The sequence below is a fragment of the Vigna radiata genome, chromosome 4 (genome assembly GCF_000741045.1).
Source record: "Vigna radiata var. radiata cultivar VC1973A chromosome 4, Vradiata_ver6, whole genome shotgun sequence".
Classification (NCBI taxonomy): Eukaryota; Viridiplantae; Streptophyta; class Magnoliopsida; order Fabales; family Fabaceae; genus Vigna; species Vigna radiata.
In genome coordinates, this window is record NC_028354.1 from 14,470,857 (window position 1) to 14,485,515 (window position 14,659).

General features: G+C 34.1%; 2 protein-coding genes and 1 pseudogene across 8 annotated transcripts; 2 read left to right on the top strand and 1 right to left on the bottom strand.

Annotated features, from left to right (window-relative positions):
* Positions 1 to 485: 485 nt before the first annotated feature.
* On the top strand, positions 486 to 3,865 carry LOC106758134 (rop guanine nucleotide exchange factor 3-like). Of its 4 annotated transcripts, none has more exons than XM_014641065.2 (9): positions 486 to 740; positions 831 to 1,143; positions 1,247 to 1,366; positions 1,515 to 1,669; positions 1,758 to 1,832; positions 1,928 to 2,218; positions 2,455 to 2,610; positions 2,825 to 3,169; positions 3,402 to 3,865. In XM_014641065.2, exons 2-9 carry the CDS (start codon positions 867 to 869, stop codon positions 3,522 to 3,524), a joined length of 1,542 nt encoding a protein of 513 aa, XP_014496551.1. In that variant the 5' UTR covers positions 486 to 740; positions 831 to 866; the 3' UTR covers positions 3,525 to 3,865. The 4 variants fall into 4 exon arrangements, with proteins under 4 accessions (XP_014496551.1, XP_014496550.1, XP_014496552.1 ...); XM_014641066.2 differs by having other exon boundaries at positions 487 to 902; positions 1,016 to 1,143; XM_014641064.2 differs by having other exon boundaries at positions 486 to 1,143.
* Positions 3,866 to 4,221: 356 nt separating this feature from the next.
* Positions 4,222 to 6,241, top strand: LOC106758135 (annotated as a pseudogene).
* A 424-nt stretch (positions 6,242 to 6,665) lies between these two features.
* On the bottom strand, positions 6,666 to 13,117 carry LOC106759284. Of its 4 annotated transcripts, none has more exons than XM_022779894.1 (8): positions 12,890 to 13,117; positions 11,960 to 12,590; positions 11,380 to 11,655; positions 10,985 to 11,052; positions 9,170 to 10,802; positions 8,920 to 9,050; positions 8,581 to 8,761; positions 6,666 to 7,905 (listed from the first exon to the last, which is right to left on the bottom strand). In XM_022779894.1, exons 3-8 carry the CDS (start codon positions 11,528 to 11,530, stop codon positions 7,310 to 7,312), a joined length of 2,760 nt encoding a protein of 919 aa, XP_022635615.1. In that variant the 5' UTR covers positions 11,531 to 11,655; positions 11,960 to 12,590; positions 12,890 to 13,117; the 3' UTR covers positions 6,666 to 7,309. The 4 variants fall into 4 exon arrangements, with proteins under 4 accessions (XP_022635615.1, XP_014497865.1, XP_022635616.1 ...); XM_014642379.2 differs by adding an exon at positions 11,788 to 11,869 and having other exon boundaries at positions 11,960 to 13,117; XM_022779895.1 differs by having other exon boundaries at positions 11,380 to 11,612; positions 11,960 to 13,117.
* Between the last annotated feature and the right edge of the window lie 1,542 nt (positions 13,118 to 14,659).

Here is a 14,659-nt window from a genome sequence, read left to right on the forward strand (position 1 = left end):
TTTTCTAATATTTTATAATTTTATATTATGCCTTCTTACTTTTTTTATTAAAATGGAATTATAGACGGCTCTCCAATGTCAAATATTTTGAAATTTTGTATAACCTTTTATTATTTCTTTAAAAACTTTCATCTGGGTTTATTTAAATATAATTATAAAAAATAAATACACAATTATCAGACTCTGTAACTTTGGATTTTTATAATTTAGCAAAATGTCTGAACATGATCTTAGCTTGAAGTTGTTCTGTCCTTTTTAGTTGGACAATTCAATCATTCATTTATTATTACAGCAGAAGAACAGAAATGATTTTGCTTTTTGCATGGAAACAGTTCATGGAAGAAGAAAAAAGGTGCATACGTTAAGGAGGGAACAGTTTCAAAACCTGGTTTAACTAGTTATAGTTTAAACTTCAAATTCAAATCTAACGCATTAAAAGGTTACACAGAAAACAATGCTGGGGACCCTTCCTTTATGGCCAACCGTTATCTTTGAATTTTTGAATTTCAGTTAGTTTCACCCTTAGAAAGTTCTCCAACATTGCTTTTTCTATTTTTCTTCACGACCCTTTTGCTGCGTTCTTCGCTGAACCGTTTTCAGTCTCAACACAAGAAGAAATTTTGCTTCTTTTTTTCTACAGGACAAGACAAGAACATTCAAATTAATCTGCTTTTTCTTTTGATCATCACCCTTTTTCCCCTTTTGATTTCTATACCTTTAGTTTGATTTCAATGGAAACTGTATGTCATGCTTTTACATCCTATATAGTATGTCTCAGACTGATCATTAAGTAATTGAAATTTAGAGACCACCTTGACCTTTATGTGCAGGTGTTGAAGAACTTCATCACATATTGTTGAGCTAAGATGGATAAAGCATCCAACTTTGATGAAAATTCTGAGGTGGGTTATCACCCTTCACCTTCCAATACTACTGCTTTTTCCCCAATGAGTCGAGATTCCTTTGCATATTGCCAAACTTGGACAAGCTCAGAGTCTGAGATTGTAGATGACAGTAGCTATGCCAGTGAACCTTCACCTTCTCGGTGGAGGGCCAAGCAAGATGTTCTTTCAAAGCTAGGAATGAAGCTGCGCAGACATTCAATTGATGATAAACTTGGTGACAGTGATCTCTTGGATTCAGGTACGTTTGTACTATGCTATGCTTTTGTAACTTTTTGTGATGTTTCAGATACTTTGAATAGGTATAATAATACAAGTGATTGACGTAATTTTGTCCACTTTAGCTGAGCTTGAACTGATGAAGGAAAGATTTGCAAAGCTTTTGCTGGGAGAAGACATGTCTGGTAGTGGGAAAGGTGTCTGCACTGCAGCTACAATCTCAAACGCCATTACCAATCTCTATGGTAATTTTTTTATTGTATCAATTCTCAATAGTGCTACAGCTTGTTGAAATTAATGTTTTAGTGAGTTTGTAAGTTGGCAGCAGCATTTTTCATATTTGTTTGTGAAGTTCATTAACCTTGAATGTGTTTTGATCTGGGAATTCTGCAGCAACTGTATTCGGACAAAGTTTGAAGTTGGAACCGCTAAAGCCTGAGAAGAAGGCTATGTGGAAAAGGGAAATGAAGGTTCTCTTATCAGTGTGTGAATACATACAAGAATTTGCTCCAACTGCACAATATTTAGAAGATGGAACAATTGTTGAGGTGAGTTTGCTAAATGATAACCATAACTTCAGTGGAACTTGTTTGGCATCTCTAAATTTATATAACATATTCTTATGTTTTCTTTCAGATGATGAAAAGCAGGCCAAGGTCAGACATCTACATCAACCTCCCTGCACTGCAGAAGCTTGATACAATGCTCATTGTAAGACAAACCTCAATTGCTTCTTGCATAGAACATCTCAGTTTTTGCCAAGACTTCTTGTTGTGACTTGAATTTGAACACAACATTGTTTGCAGGAAATATTAGATACTTTCCACGACACTGAATTTTGGTATGCAGAGAACATACCAGGGAATTCGAATAGATTACGTGGAGCATCAAGTCGAAGAACTGCTCCAAGGAAAGATGAGAAATGGTGGTTGCCAGTTCCTTGTGTTCTTCCTGGTGGCCTCTCTGACATGTCAAAAAAGCATCTGATAGAGAAAAGGGATTGTGCTAATCAAATTCATAAAGCTGCCATGGCAATAAACAGCAATGTTCTTGCAGAAATAGATATCCCGGAAAATTATATAGATAATCTTCCCAAGGTTAGTCCTCATTGGTAATTGTTGAAGATGATGGTATTTTCTGTTTCTGAAAGTTGAGATCTCAGAATGAGTCTTCTTATGAAAGAAAGTTTAGAAGAGAAATAAGATAAAAATAAAACTGATATTAGGCAAGTAGAAACTAATTAACCAGATAGTAATTAATCTCCAACCTAGTAGTAAGTAAGTAACCTCTAAACAACTACATCTCTAACAAGTCTGCATCTCTTTTTTTCCAGCTGAAATTCTATTGCCAAGTGATTGAGGATTCAATTAAATGTGACCCCATAAAGCAAATGTCTTGGAATTTTTCATCAAATTTCATAAGCCTTTTATGGAAGCCAATAATAGCAGCTGAGACATGTAGAAAACGGGATGATATAGTTTCAATTAAGGTACCAATAGCAATCAAATCAGAATTAGATTTACTAATCTCATGCCTATTCCCTTCAAATCAATCATTAAAATTCAATGACTGGATTAAGTTAATGCAGGAGAACAATAGTTTGCATGCTGCCATATATAGTATATGCATTCACATCACTTTTACCAAAATGACTGTTCTCTAATCTTTCTTCTTTCACTCTTTTCAAACATCAATGTCTTCAGAGTGGGAGATCAAGTCTGGGGGACTCAATTTACAATTACATGAACAATGCAGACAAATTCTCACCTGAACAACTTCTTGACTGCCTCAAAATAAGCTCTGAACGTGAAGCACTTGAGTTAGCTGACAGGGTTGAGTCATCAATGTACACGTGGAGACGCAAGGCTTGTCTGAGCCATTCAAAGTCATCATGGAGCAAAGTAAAGGATCTCATTGAAGAGACAGATTCTAAGGACAAAAACTACACCTTAGCTGAGAGAGCTGAGTCCTTATTGCTTTGCCTGAAGCAAAGATATCCTGAACTTTCACAAACTTCTCTGGACACATGCAAGATCCAATACAACCGGGTAAGTTAAGCAAACTGTGAAGTTTTATAATTTGTGCAGCATTCAGAGATAGCAGAAGACCATGACAGTGTCATTTGTTTCCCTGAAAACAAGTTTCAAAATTTAACTCACTTTAATGAAAATTGTCATTCAGTATATTGGAATTGTTAAAGAAAATGAGAAAGATCATGAAGCAGTACTAAATATTTCAAATTTGGGATCATCGACTAAGAATGGTGATTATGTTTTGCAGGATGTAGGGAAAGCAGTACTAGAGAGCTATTCTAGAGTTTTGGAAAGCTTAGCATTCAACATTGTTGCATGGATTGAAGATGTTCTTTATGTAGATAAATCAATGAGGAATCGAGAGGTTTAGAAACTATGCAGATGTTTGTTGTTTTCCATCCAATAATCTTGTGTAAACCATATGCTTACTTAGGATGAAGAAAGACACAAGATGATTATATGAAAAAAAATATATATTGACTTGTATATGTGTATCTGATTGTTAGATGCAACAGAGAGAAGACATTTTTCACACCCTTTAAGCATTTATAGCTAAAGTGAGCAAAATATATACAAAACAAAGTGTTGATCAGTGCCCGTATGGAGAAAAATTCCACAATCCTCATGAACAAACAAGAAGGAAGATGCATTTTCTCTCTTTCATTATATTATTTTTGTGGACAAAAGAATGAATATCTATCCATCTTTATTACTTGCTAGCATCAATCATCTGTAGGTAGTTCTATCTTAACTCTGCACTGTACTTTTGATTGGACATTTTACCATTTATTTTCTTAATATTTTGTTACTTGAGAATATAGATTACTATATAGAAATAACAAAATAATTTTACTATTTTTCTAATCTTATTTTTTTTCCACCCATTATTTTCTCAACAAATCAAAGCACGGCGCTAAAATAATTATTTAATAAAGACTAGGTACTTCGTTTCATTTTTAATTAAATATATGTAATCAAGTGTTACTTTTTACCATCTTGTCAAGTTTTGCTCCAAGTGCTACTTCACATCAGTAGTGTACGGCGTGCAGTGTTTAGAGCAGAGTAAATGAGTTATATATACCTTCACAATTGATTCTTGAATAAAACAATAAGTTAAACCTTCTGATCTTTCTGATTTTTGTACTGAGAGATGCTACTTGTTTTTGCCTCGGGCCTCAGTACCCAACATTACCCTCAAGAGTGTTTCCAATGAACTCCCACATCGTCTAAGCAGGACATAACTTTCACCTTTATATACCCACGCCCAGGTGCTAGTGTTGTCCCTTCGGGGACATCCGATAAAATTGGAACGATACAGAGAAGATTAGCATGGCCCCTGCGCAAGGATGACACGCACAAATCGAGAAATGGTCCAAATTTTTTTTTATTTTTTTTCTTTTGTTCATGAATTTACTTGAAAAATTAGATTTACCTATCGTTAAACCACGGAATTATTACCCAGGTGAGTTCTGCAGACTTCCTCACCTACAAGCAATTTCGATAGCCTAGGTTGTAGCTGTTGGGGTTTGGAGGAGTAGAAGGTTCCAACACATTGGGTTAAACATTCTGAATGGTTTTAATTTGACATATCTTCACTTTGCTCCTGTACTGCTTTTGTTGAACCATTCTTGCATTTAGACCCTAAGATTAAGTACTCCTAGTAACAAAACGGAGTGTTTCCTGAAATTCGATGATATTGGCGGTTATTAGTATTTTGGTAATCTAATCTGTGATATATTTTACAGGTGTAAATTAAACCAGGTTCTGCTTCTGCTATATATCATATGAGTGTTAATATTTATGTATAGAACACAAACAGGCTTGCATGTGGCTGCTGCTAGATAAATTTCAACTCTAGCTTAGGATGAGTATATTCAATAGATGCGGGGTTGTTGGGAATCAGAAGTTGGATTGGGAGTATGTGGCTCAAATATCAGTGTCAGAATAGAAAGCATATGTATGAGTGTATATCATGGTTTCAAATATTTAACATATAGAGGTATGAGTCTATATTAATTCTTTCTTTTCGATTTAACAGGGCACGAGCTTGAAATGAGTGTCACAGAAACATCCAAGAAAACTGGTGCTCACCAAATTGTTAAGTTGGACAAGGCATTGAAATTGGTAAGCAATTTTTTTTACCCCTCTTGTCATATGTATTTTGTGGCTGTCAAATCGTTTTGTGCAGTATTAATGTTCATTCATTTCACTGGCGACAATGAACATTTTATTAAACGTGTGTGTGACTTGTTAGTAAAGTAGCTTGGTTAAGCCTGGAACTTAATATATACTAGAGTGACTTCCATCTTTCTGAACGATTTGCTCCTCTTGACTTATATCAAAATATTGCTTGTACTTAAACGTCAACCATTCTGATTGGCAGGCCGAGTTATAGGTAAATAATATGAGCAAAGATGCCGATGATCATAGAACAAATGCGGCTTTAGAGGGTAGACCTTCCGGGTCAGTAGTAAATTTATTGCTTATGTTATGATGCACTTGTTTGTTTCTCACGACAGATATTGCTTACGTTATATTATTACACAACTTTATAGGCTTGGTCTAGGTGCAAAAGTTTCACGCCAGTCAAAAATTGTACCTTCCGATGACCCTGTCGAACAGAAGTTGTGTGCCAAATTGACTGCTGAAAAAAGAAAAGCAGCCAATATTGCTAAAGAGTCTGCCACAATTGCGAGAGATGATTTAGATAACGATGAAGACAACGAGGACTTAGATAGCAGAACTAATGCGTTTGCTAAGAGGAAGGCAACGGTACCTTTGACCTCTTCTCTATTGCGAAATAAGAAGCAGAAATGAGATTCACTGATGAGTTCTTTTTTGCTGCAAGGCTGTAAAGTATCACATTTTGCATTTGCCTTCTTGCAATTTTGGCTTAATGCATATTTTTCTTGATTGACCTTCTGACAGTTGAGCACATATATTTTTACGTGTAACTAATATTATTGTATGATGAGTCCATAGTGTTCTTGCTTGGTGCATAAAATCTATGGTGTTCATCGATAGATCAGCTTAAGAATCATTCATGGGGCAGATCTGTACGTATTGCGACCGCCATAGTGAATGGGAAATTTTGAGCATAAATTGTTTACACAAAGCTATAGTGACTTGTTCAATGGCGTTTTTCTAGTTACACATACTTTTAAGTTAGTGTTACCTTATACCAGTTATCCCAACTATTTGGCTTGTACTCTGACATTCAGAAGAGAACTGACTTTTTCCTACCTCAATTAAAACGCTCAATTTTGCAATTCTTAAACATTTTGGAACACATAAACCGCTAATATATGCGTAAGACTACGGAAGTATCAGTATTCATACCCAATGTACTTTAATGAATTGATAAAACTATACTTGCCATTTTGAGCTAAAGATTTAAGATTTTGTCTAATATATCTAAACCGTGAATTCGGTTGATATTAATAAAATATTAAAGCTAAACCTATCGATTGGGGTAAGGAAAGAAAAGAAGCAAAAGCAAGAACAATAATAATTCACAGACAGCTTCCTAATTTTTTTGTTGTCACATGTGGTTCATATTCCTGCTCAGTTTCCTTGCAAACCACAAAAAGCTGAGTGTACATTATTTTATAAGTTCGTGAAATCAATAGGTTAAGCAAAAAGCAAATATACAAAAGATGATACAAACAAAATTATAACACGCCTTCTAATGGGATCAGCAAATCAAACTTTACAAAATCTACAATCAAACACCTTTGACCCTTCAATGGGTTAAGTGAGTCACACCTCAACAAGACTGTTGCTTTGTTTGTCATACTAAACAAGCCTAGATTTTTCACTTTTGCAAGAAGCAACTGCCAGTAGCTCCCCATTTACTTCTTGTTCCTTATTTGAGTATCCTCATTCACAATATATTATGATCCTTATTTGAGTATCCCCATTCACAATATATTATGAAATACCAAATTAGTCTGGTAGGCTGAAAACAAACAGTACCAAAGTCCCAAGTATGCTTTGAAGAACTCTATAACTCTCCAGTGTTCTTGTTAATCAATTCCTATCCCCTCTTTGCTTCCCTTCCTCTTCACATAGGAATTCCTTTAAACTTTGTATGATCAGAAGACAGCGAGTAATCCTTTACAAATGGAAGTTGCTCTAATTGTCCTTCAACTCAAATTAAATACTTACTGAACTTTCACTCACAAGACTCAAAATTGTGTCTTCCATCAGTTCAGTAAGAATGGCCTCCCCCATTTCAAAACCAATTGTTTCAGCATCAAGTTCAAGGTCCATCCAAGTTCCCCTTCTTGCCATGTCTTTCCTAATAATTTGCTCTAATGTGCGTGGTGGGGGCAAGGGAAGGACATGCCAGCACACTCCTTCCCAGACCTTGAAGGTAAGCCTTTTCATACTTGGAGCTGGCCTCATGCAAGGATTTGCTAATGAAACACAAGGTGAGACCCCAAAATAATGCTGACAAACCTCCGTCAGGACCTCATTGATAGAGTCAAATAGGAGCTTCTGGTCGTGGCAAAGCAGGTTGGAGAAGAACTCTACTTGATCAAAGAGGGAAGGATCTAGTATTTTGTCAGAGGTATGGCATTTCACCAACAACTGATCTCTTGTCAAACCAGAGGCAAGCAAGACAACTTTGATGTAATCATATATCAATTCATTTTCTCCAAAACTATATTTTCCTGTGTCAAATTGTTCTGCAGGTGAAGATTCGTGTTCTTCAAATTGAATTTGTAGAGGTTGTACTGGTAAGTTAACTGAAAATAAGTAAAATTAATATGACAAACAAAAAGGGTTAGGGCATCAATTCAAAACAGTCCCAACTATTGTTCATATGTAGGGAATAGAAGGGAAAAGAATATGAAACCGTATAAATATCCGAGACTGACTATTTCTAGATCAACTACCATTTTTACTTATCCATTATGTGAATAAATTTCATATTTTATTAATACTTTTAAGAAAACTAAAAAAGATATAATATCAGTGTAAAGATTATTTTACTTTAAAACTGAAATCAAAATACTTGAAGGATTAGGAAACATTTTAAGTTATTAATCTTCTTATAATTTATAATAAGATAAAAAAGAATAGCATTAGATAAGAAGAAATTCAAATTTTTGTAATATTAAGAAGCTCTTAACTGCTTTACCATATTTTAAATAAACAAAAATTTGACATAGATTTCAATTTTATTGTATTGATATGAAAATTTCAATTGTAACTATAACATTATATTGTATAGATAAAGAGTAGATTTCTGGAACCCTGGCAACCAGTATCCTGTTTGTATTTCTGCTTCTAGTTTAGAGTTTAGAGACAATAGAACAATTGCAACAAAAAGTTTCTAGGTCTTGTTTTTAAGATATGGTTTTAACTATTAAGAACATAGCCAGAGATGCTCTTTGCGGCTGTAGTGAAGGAATGCTTACCAGGTTGACATCTGGAGTGTCCAGAGTCATCATCTGAAAATGATGTATCAAGAACAGATACAGGACTCGGTCCCCCAGATAAATCTATACCACATTCTAGCTCTCCATTTTTCTTAGAGATCAAAGAGTGAGGAGACGTCGGTAGAGATGATAGTTGGTTCTCTTCTGTTATATCCTCATCCTGTAAAAGAACCAAAAGATAGTTTCAACTTCCATTAAATGTAGGGGCTGTGGAAGAAATCCTTAGGTGTCATTATAAAACTTTGACTATATTTCTAACATCAGTCTTTTCATTCCCAAATTATTTACATAAAAGTATGATGTAGGAAGTGACATTACCTGATTCAAACATCCAGAACATTTTGCACCATCAGGAGCTTCTGAGATATCAATTTTTTGGTCCTGTCCTACGATGAAGCCATTCAGATCTGATTCCAACCCTTTTTTCTCTTCTGCAGGTTCAACATTGTCTGCATCAAAGGTCAGAAATGATAAGCGCAAAAAAAAATGTATATAAGCATGCATACAAACTGAAATTTTATCACAGCATCTACAGCTTGGTCATGTACTTTGAAGTTGAACATGGTACCTTCAGTGACTGTCACATCTCTAATAGGACAACAGACTTCAGATGTATCAACAGGACCAACATCATTGGAGAAATTTGACACTGGCTTAATTTCTTGTACTTTATTATTAGAGATTCCATCACAAACGCATGACTTCTCTTCTGAACTGTTAGTTTCCTGAGCTGGAAAACCAACCGAGGTTGCTGGTTCTGGGGAGGAAATATCCTCACTAACTTCCCTAGTTTTTCCAGAGGGAGAAGATATTGCCTGTGCAGCCACAGAATGATGCTCAAAATCCCTTGCAGGACTTTCTAGAGGTGAAAAGTTGTACTCGGGAAAAGAAAGTATTCTCCCAAGGGTTTTGGGAATCTGCCTGCTTGAAATGTTTGTGTTTTCATCACCATTATCTAGCATCTCACACAGATGTTTCCTTGCCTCAACATATAAGTTAGAAGCACTAAGCTTGGGAATACCACTTTCTTGTTCTACGATCATTTCAGAGTCCTTGAGTGTATCAGTCCTGTTCCCCTTCATAACATCAAACATTGGTCTTGCAATCTTTTCAATGAAGAAATGGTCTTTATTAGGAGATCTCATTCCAGTATTATCTTTGCATTTGCCTCTTGGCAACTTCTTTTGACGTTCAACAGGGAGCTTTCGTGGGATTACTTCAGGGTTTCCATGCCTCTCCTTTCCCATGGCATGTTTCAATTTTCTTTTTATCTCTGTAAGAGAAAAATGAGAACCAACTCTCACAGAAGGACCTTTGCAATGGGCAACATCACCAGAATCTAGCAATGAGGCAAGGTTGCTTTCACTTTCAGAAATTTGAATGCCAGTTAGTGCAGGTTTCAGAATGACAATTCTATTTGAAAACTCAGTTTTTCCGTTTTCATTTGTCAGATCTTTTGATGGAGACTTCCCCCTTTTCCTGAAAAAGTTAAGATGCTTACGGTTTGTATTCTCCCTAGTTTGTTTTAGACTAACAAGTTCTAGTTCAGAGCAGTTGGAAGCAGTAAGTGAACTGCATTCTTTGCCATCTCTCCCTTGAGCATTTTCAAACTCCTGAATGTATTTCAGCAAGTGCGAATTTGGCTCTTGTAGAAGTTTAAGGAACAATTGCTTATCTGAACTTATGACCTGAAGTGCTTCCATGAGTTCACGTGAGCTAAGGAATTGTCCATCTTCATGCAGATCTTTCCCATTCAATCTCATCTGATTCACAAATTCATGGATTGCATTAGCAAGGTTTTCAGACATAACATTCTTTTGGTTTGACTGCGCATCAATTTTGCCATCATTGTCAAACATCATAGAACAAGCAGCTTCAACATGACAAAAATCATCCATTATTTTGTCCAAATCTATAGTATCTTTTGACTGTTCCCTTGAATGCTTCTTATGTGAAAACTCTGATTTTAAGGTTGCATCTGATTTCAAGTCACGGTTTTTCTTGCGAGATTTCTTCTTTCTTTTGGAATCTGTCTTCTGGGGTTCATCACGCACTAATCTGGATTGCTTTGATTCCACTTCCACGTTACCTTGATCCTTTATTTCATCTTGGTCAGTGATCATTTCTTCTTCTATAAGTTTCTTCACACTAAGCTTTTCAGCATCAGTTGTCAGTGTTAGTCTCTTACTCTCTTCCCTGTCCTGAAACATATATGATATATTAATACCACCACAAGACATACTGTTAGCAAATTGCAGATAACCTAATGTTACTTCAGAATTTTGCAAATTTTAAAGTTATCAAACTTCAACTTTTAGGCTTAAAAAAACAGGGAAAAAAAAAACCAGATTTGAAAAAAATACATGTGGATAGACAGACTTACAAAATTGCCTTCATAGTTTTCACCCAAATTGCTCAATACTTCAAACTTGTTCTTGGTAAGTGGCGCACCTGCAGAAAACAGAATGAAATCAAACTATCATCATGATTCTTTTCAACTAATCAAAACAGTTGAACCACAAATCATTACAAGATAATTATACTTAATGAATATATTATGATGAAAGATTTGTTAACAAACATGACTGTAGAAAAGACATATAAAAAATGCATAGAAGGATATTCAATTTTTTACCCATCAAATTATTCAGTATAAGCACATTTTGCTATACATTTAGCACATAGAATTTAGAAACTCTCCCCGCGGATATATAAAATACAACAATGCAAAGAAATAAATTTTGGAAGTAAAAATTTACATGTTAAAAAATTTCTTACCAAAAGCATGCTTGCTTCCATGCCTCTTATCTGCTATCAACTTCCGAGTAAATCGAGCATGACGAAAATCAAATATACTAATAAAACCCCACATACATCCTGACTGGTCTTTCTCATAATTCACAGGGAATCTTTGTGACCTCTTTGCCATAACGATTGTCACAGTTGACTTCCTTCTTTCCTCTTTTTCCTTTTCTCAGGATGCTAATAACGCAATCTTGATCTTATGTTGCCTAAGTTCATACAAAACTCCTCATAGTTATAATCTTGCGTGACCTGATTGATGGACAAAAACATGAATTTTATTCAGAGTCATGGCTCTCGCAAAACACCCTAAAAAGAGAAAAATAGTGTCGGCTAAGGTAAAAGCAAATTCTCAGGGATGTTATTCATCATGATTAAACTCACTCATACAGTTTCACCAAAGAAAAAGAAACACAGTCACAGGATTGATCATCTGAATCATCAACTCCTCTTAGAGCACAAAAATCTGGGTTTTCAGTGGAAAAGAAACATATGCAACTTGATTTAGTGCTTAAGGCATGTAAGAAAAAGTTAAAAATTATAGAAAAATAAGTACCTATTATTCAGGTTCTTTTGGACTCTCACTCCTCCAAGTTTCCCAACTGAGTGAATCTCACAGAAGCAACATAAGATTTCTTTGGAGGGAAAGGTATCAATGCCTTCTTTCTTCATGCACGGACCATAGTGAAGAACAGGTTCTACAGAAAAAAAGCTGAAAATTCCAGTCCACTCTTCCCGTAAAAGAAAAAGAAAAGGGAATGGAGACACCTAGCCACCCTTATTCAGTGAATCCTCCCTTTCTTCCAACAGAGGAAAAAGAAAGTTGAATGATTAATCGTATTGAAAAAGTAAGTTTGATAATATATAAAAGCTTCAGACACACAAAATCTTGGCCCCAGAACTGTCAAATCCAAATCCAACAATCACTGATACAAGCAGAGCTCCATAATTGCTGCATAAGAGAATCATGAATAAAATCAACACTGCATTTATCTTCTTTCGCCACTGAACCACCACAGTGCAGAAGCATCCAAGCCACAGTTAACAACAAAAACAAGTCGCCCTGGAGTTGTCCCCCCAAAACTTCCACTATTCTACAAACTCTTGCACAGCATTCTCACTGAAACTCCACCACAAAACAGAATTTAATCTCCATCACCAAAACTCTACCTCAGCCCCAGTTAAAACTAAAGAAAGAAAAAAAAAAATGCTTCGGTAAGATACAGTCTAATCTCACAGAACAATGTTTGGGGTTGAAACTGCTGGCAAGTTTTACCCCAAAGAAGAAAAAAAAAAACAAGACTTTTCTCAGTGGGTATCTTTTTGACAACCAAAAAGATAAGAAAAATGCTAACTTCCACCGACCCACAATTGTTTAACGCGGAATTTTTATACGGGCAGCCATTAAAGACTAAGAAAAAGTGACAGAAAGAAGAGAGAGAAGGTTATTATGCGATTTTGGGAAAGTGAAAGGGAGAACTTTTACAACGTTGTTGTTGGTGGTGTCGATGTCCTTGTTTGGCAGAAGAGGAAGAAGAATACGTGAGAGTTGCGACAGTGTATGGTAGAGGTGTGTGGGCCCATACGCAGAGCTTTTTTGTGTTTGTGTTGTAAATTTCTACGGAAGAAAATGTTAGTCTTTTTGGGGTGTCACCATTTTTCTGTTCTGTTTTCAATTTCAGCATCTATCAAAGTCATCATTGCAGATTATCATAATGCATTGCTCACACATTCACATCCATATTTGCCTTCATAACTACTCTTCTGTTCACACCTTTTTCTTTTGTCTCTACTCATTTCAACTTTCCATTCTCAAAACAAATTAACCAAAATCATATATTTTAAAATTAAAATTATATTATTTTTATTACAAAATTTCATGTTTAATAACTATACGATTTTTATAATAATAATGATTGTGTACAATAGTGATAGTGACTTTTATTAGTACATTCAACCTTTATACTTGTTAAATGTTATATTGCAATTAATCTCTTTCATTATAAGAAGAAAGTACAAAATTTCTTGTGTTGATTTTTACTAAATTAATTTATTTAATAAATATATAAATAAAGTTAAGCAAGATATATTGCCAATATGGTTTTCTTACGTTATTGTTTAATTGTAAATTAGTATATATGATAAGATTTTTTATTTTATAGGAAAATCATTTTTTATAGTTACGTACAGGTATATGGCGTATTTAGACTGTTTTTAGATTAATATATGATAAGTAATATATAAAGTTGAAAACAAGTATTTTTTTTATTATAAACTATTGTTTATGCTTTAATAAACTATTTCACGAGAAAAAAAGGATAATATTAAATTGATTAATAGTTAGATTCTTATGTTTTAGTTTTATTGTAAAGTAAAAATAATAATAATAATAATAAGATTTCTATATTGATGATAATTTGTTAGAGGTCAATTGATTGTTTGTGATTTTAATAGTGTTGCTTGGTCCAAAAAAGGAAGTAAAGTGAAGGTATCAAAATGGTGATGTACCAACCAACAATATATTAAAAACAAATTAATGAAGAAAATGGTAGTTTTTCTCTTTTATTTTTAAAATAACGAGAAAATATGTTTAATTTTATTTGCTTATTATGTTTATATTTTTATTTCTCTTATCCATTCTTTTGACTTGTGCTAAATAATACATTTGACTTAAGAATTACCTTCATTGCTATACACATCTTATCTTATATGTAAAAGAAGAAAAAACAGAATCTGGACTTCTTAATGTTTGTCTCTGCTTTATGATTAACGGTAATAATTAATAATTATAAAAATTTCATAATTTTTTGAAAAAATACGTCATACAAAAAATATAAAGTAATTTTATACGATCATCTAATTAAAAAGTATATATGTATATTTATATGATAAATTTATGAATATTTATAATAAATAGGTAAAAAGTATAGTAACGATGAGTTGTTATTTAATGAGGATATTTAGCAGTGATAATTAATGCATAATAATTAAAGTAAAGTAGATTGAATTGTAGGACACTTTTAACCGAAATTGTTAGAGGTAGGCCTGTGATTGATTACATAAGACAAGATCATGAAATCAAACAACAAAGAAGAATATAAAAAAGTTTTATTTATTTATTTGTTTCTAAAGTTAAATGATTTTGTTTAAAAGTTAAGCCATGAAATAATTCCTACACCAAAGACAATTAGAAAAACCAATCATAACGTACAATATGTAAATAATAATCGCTTATTTTTTAGTAAGGAAAAATGAA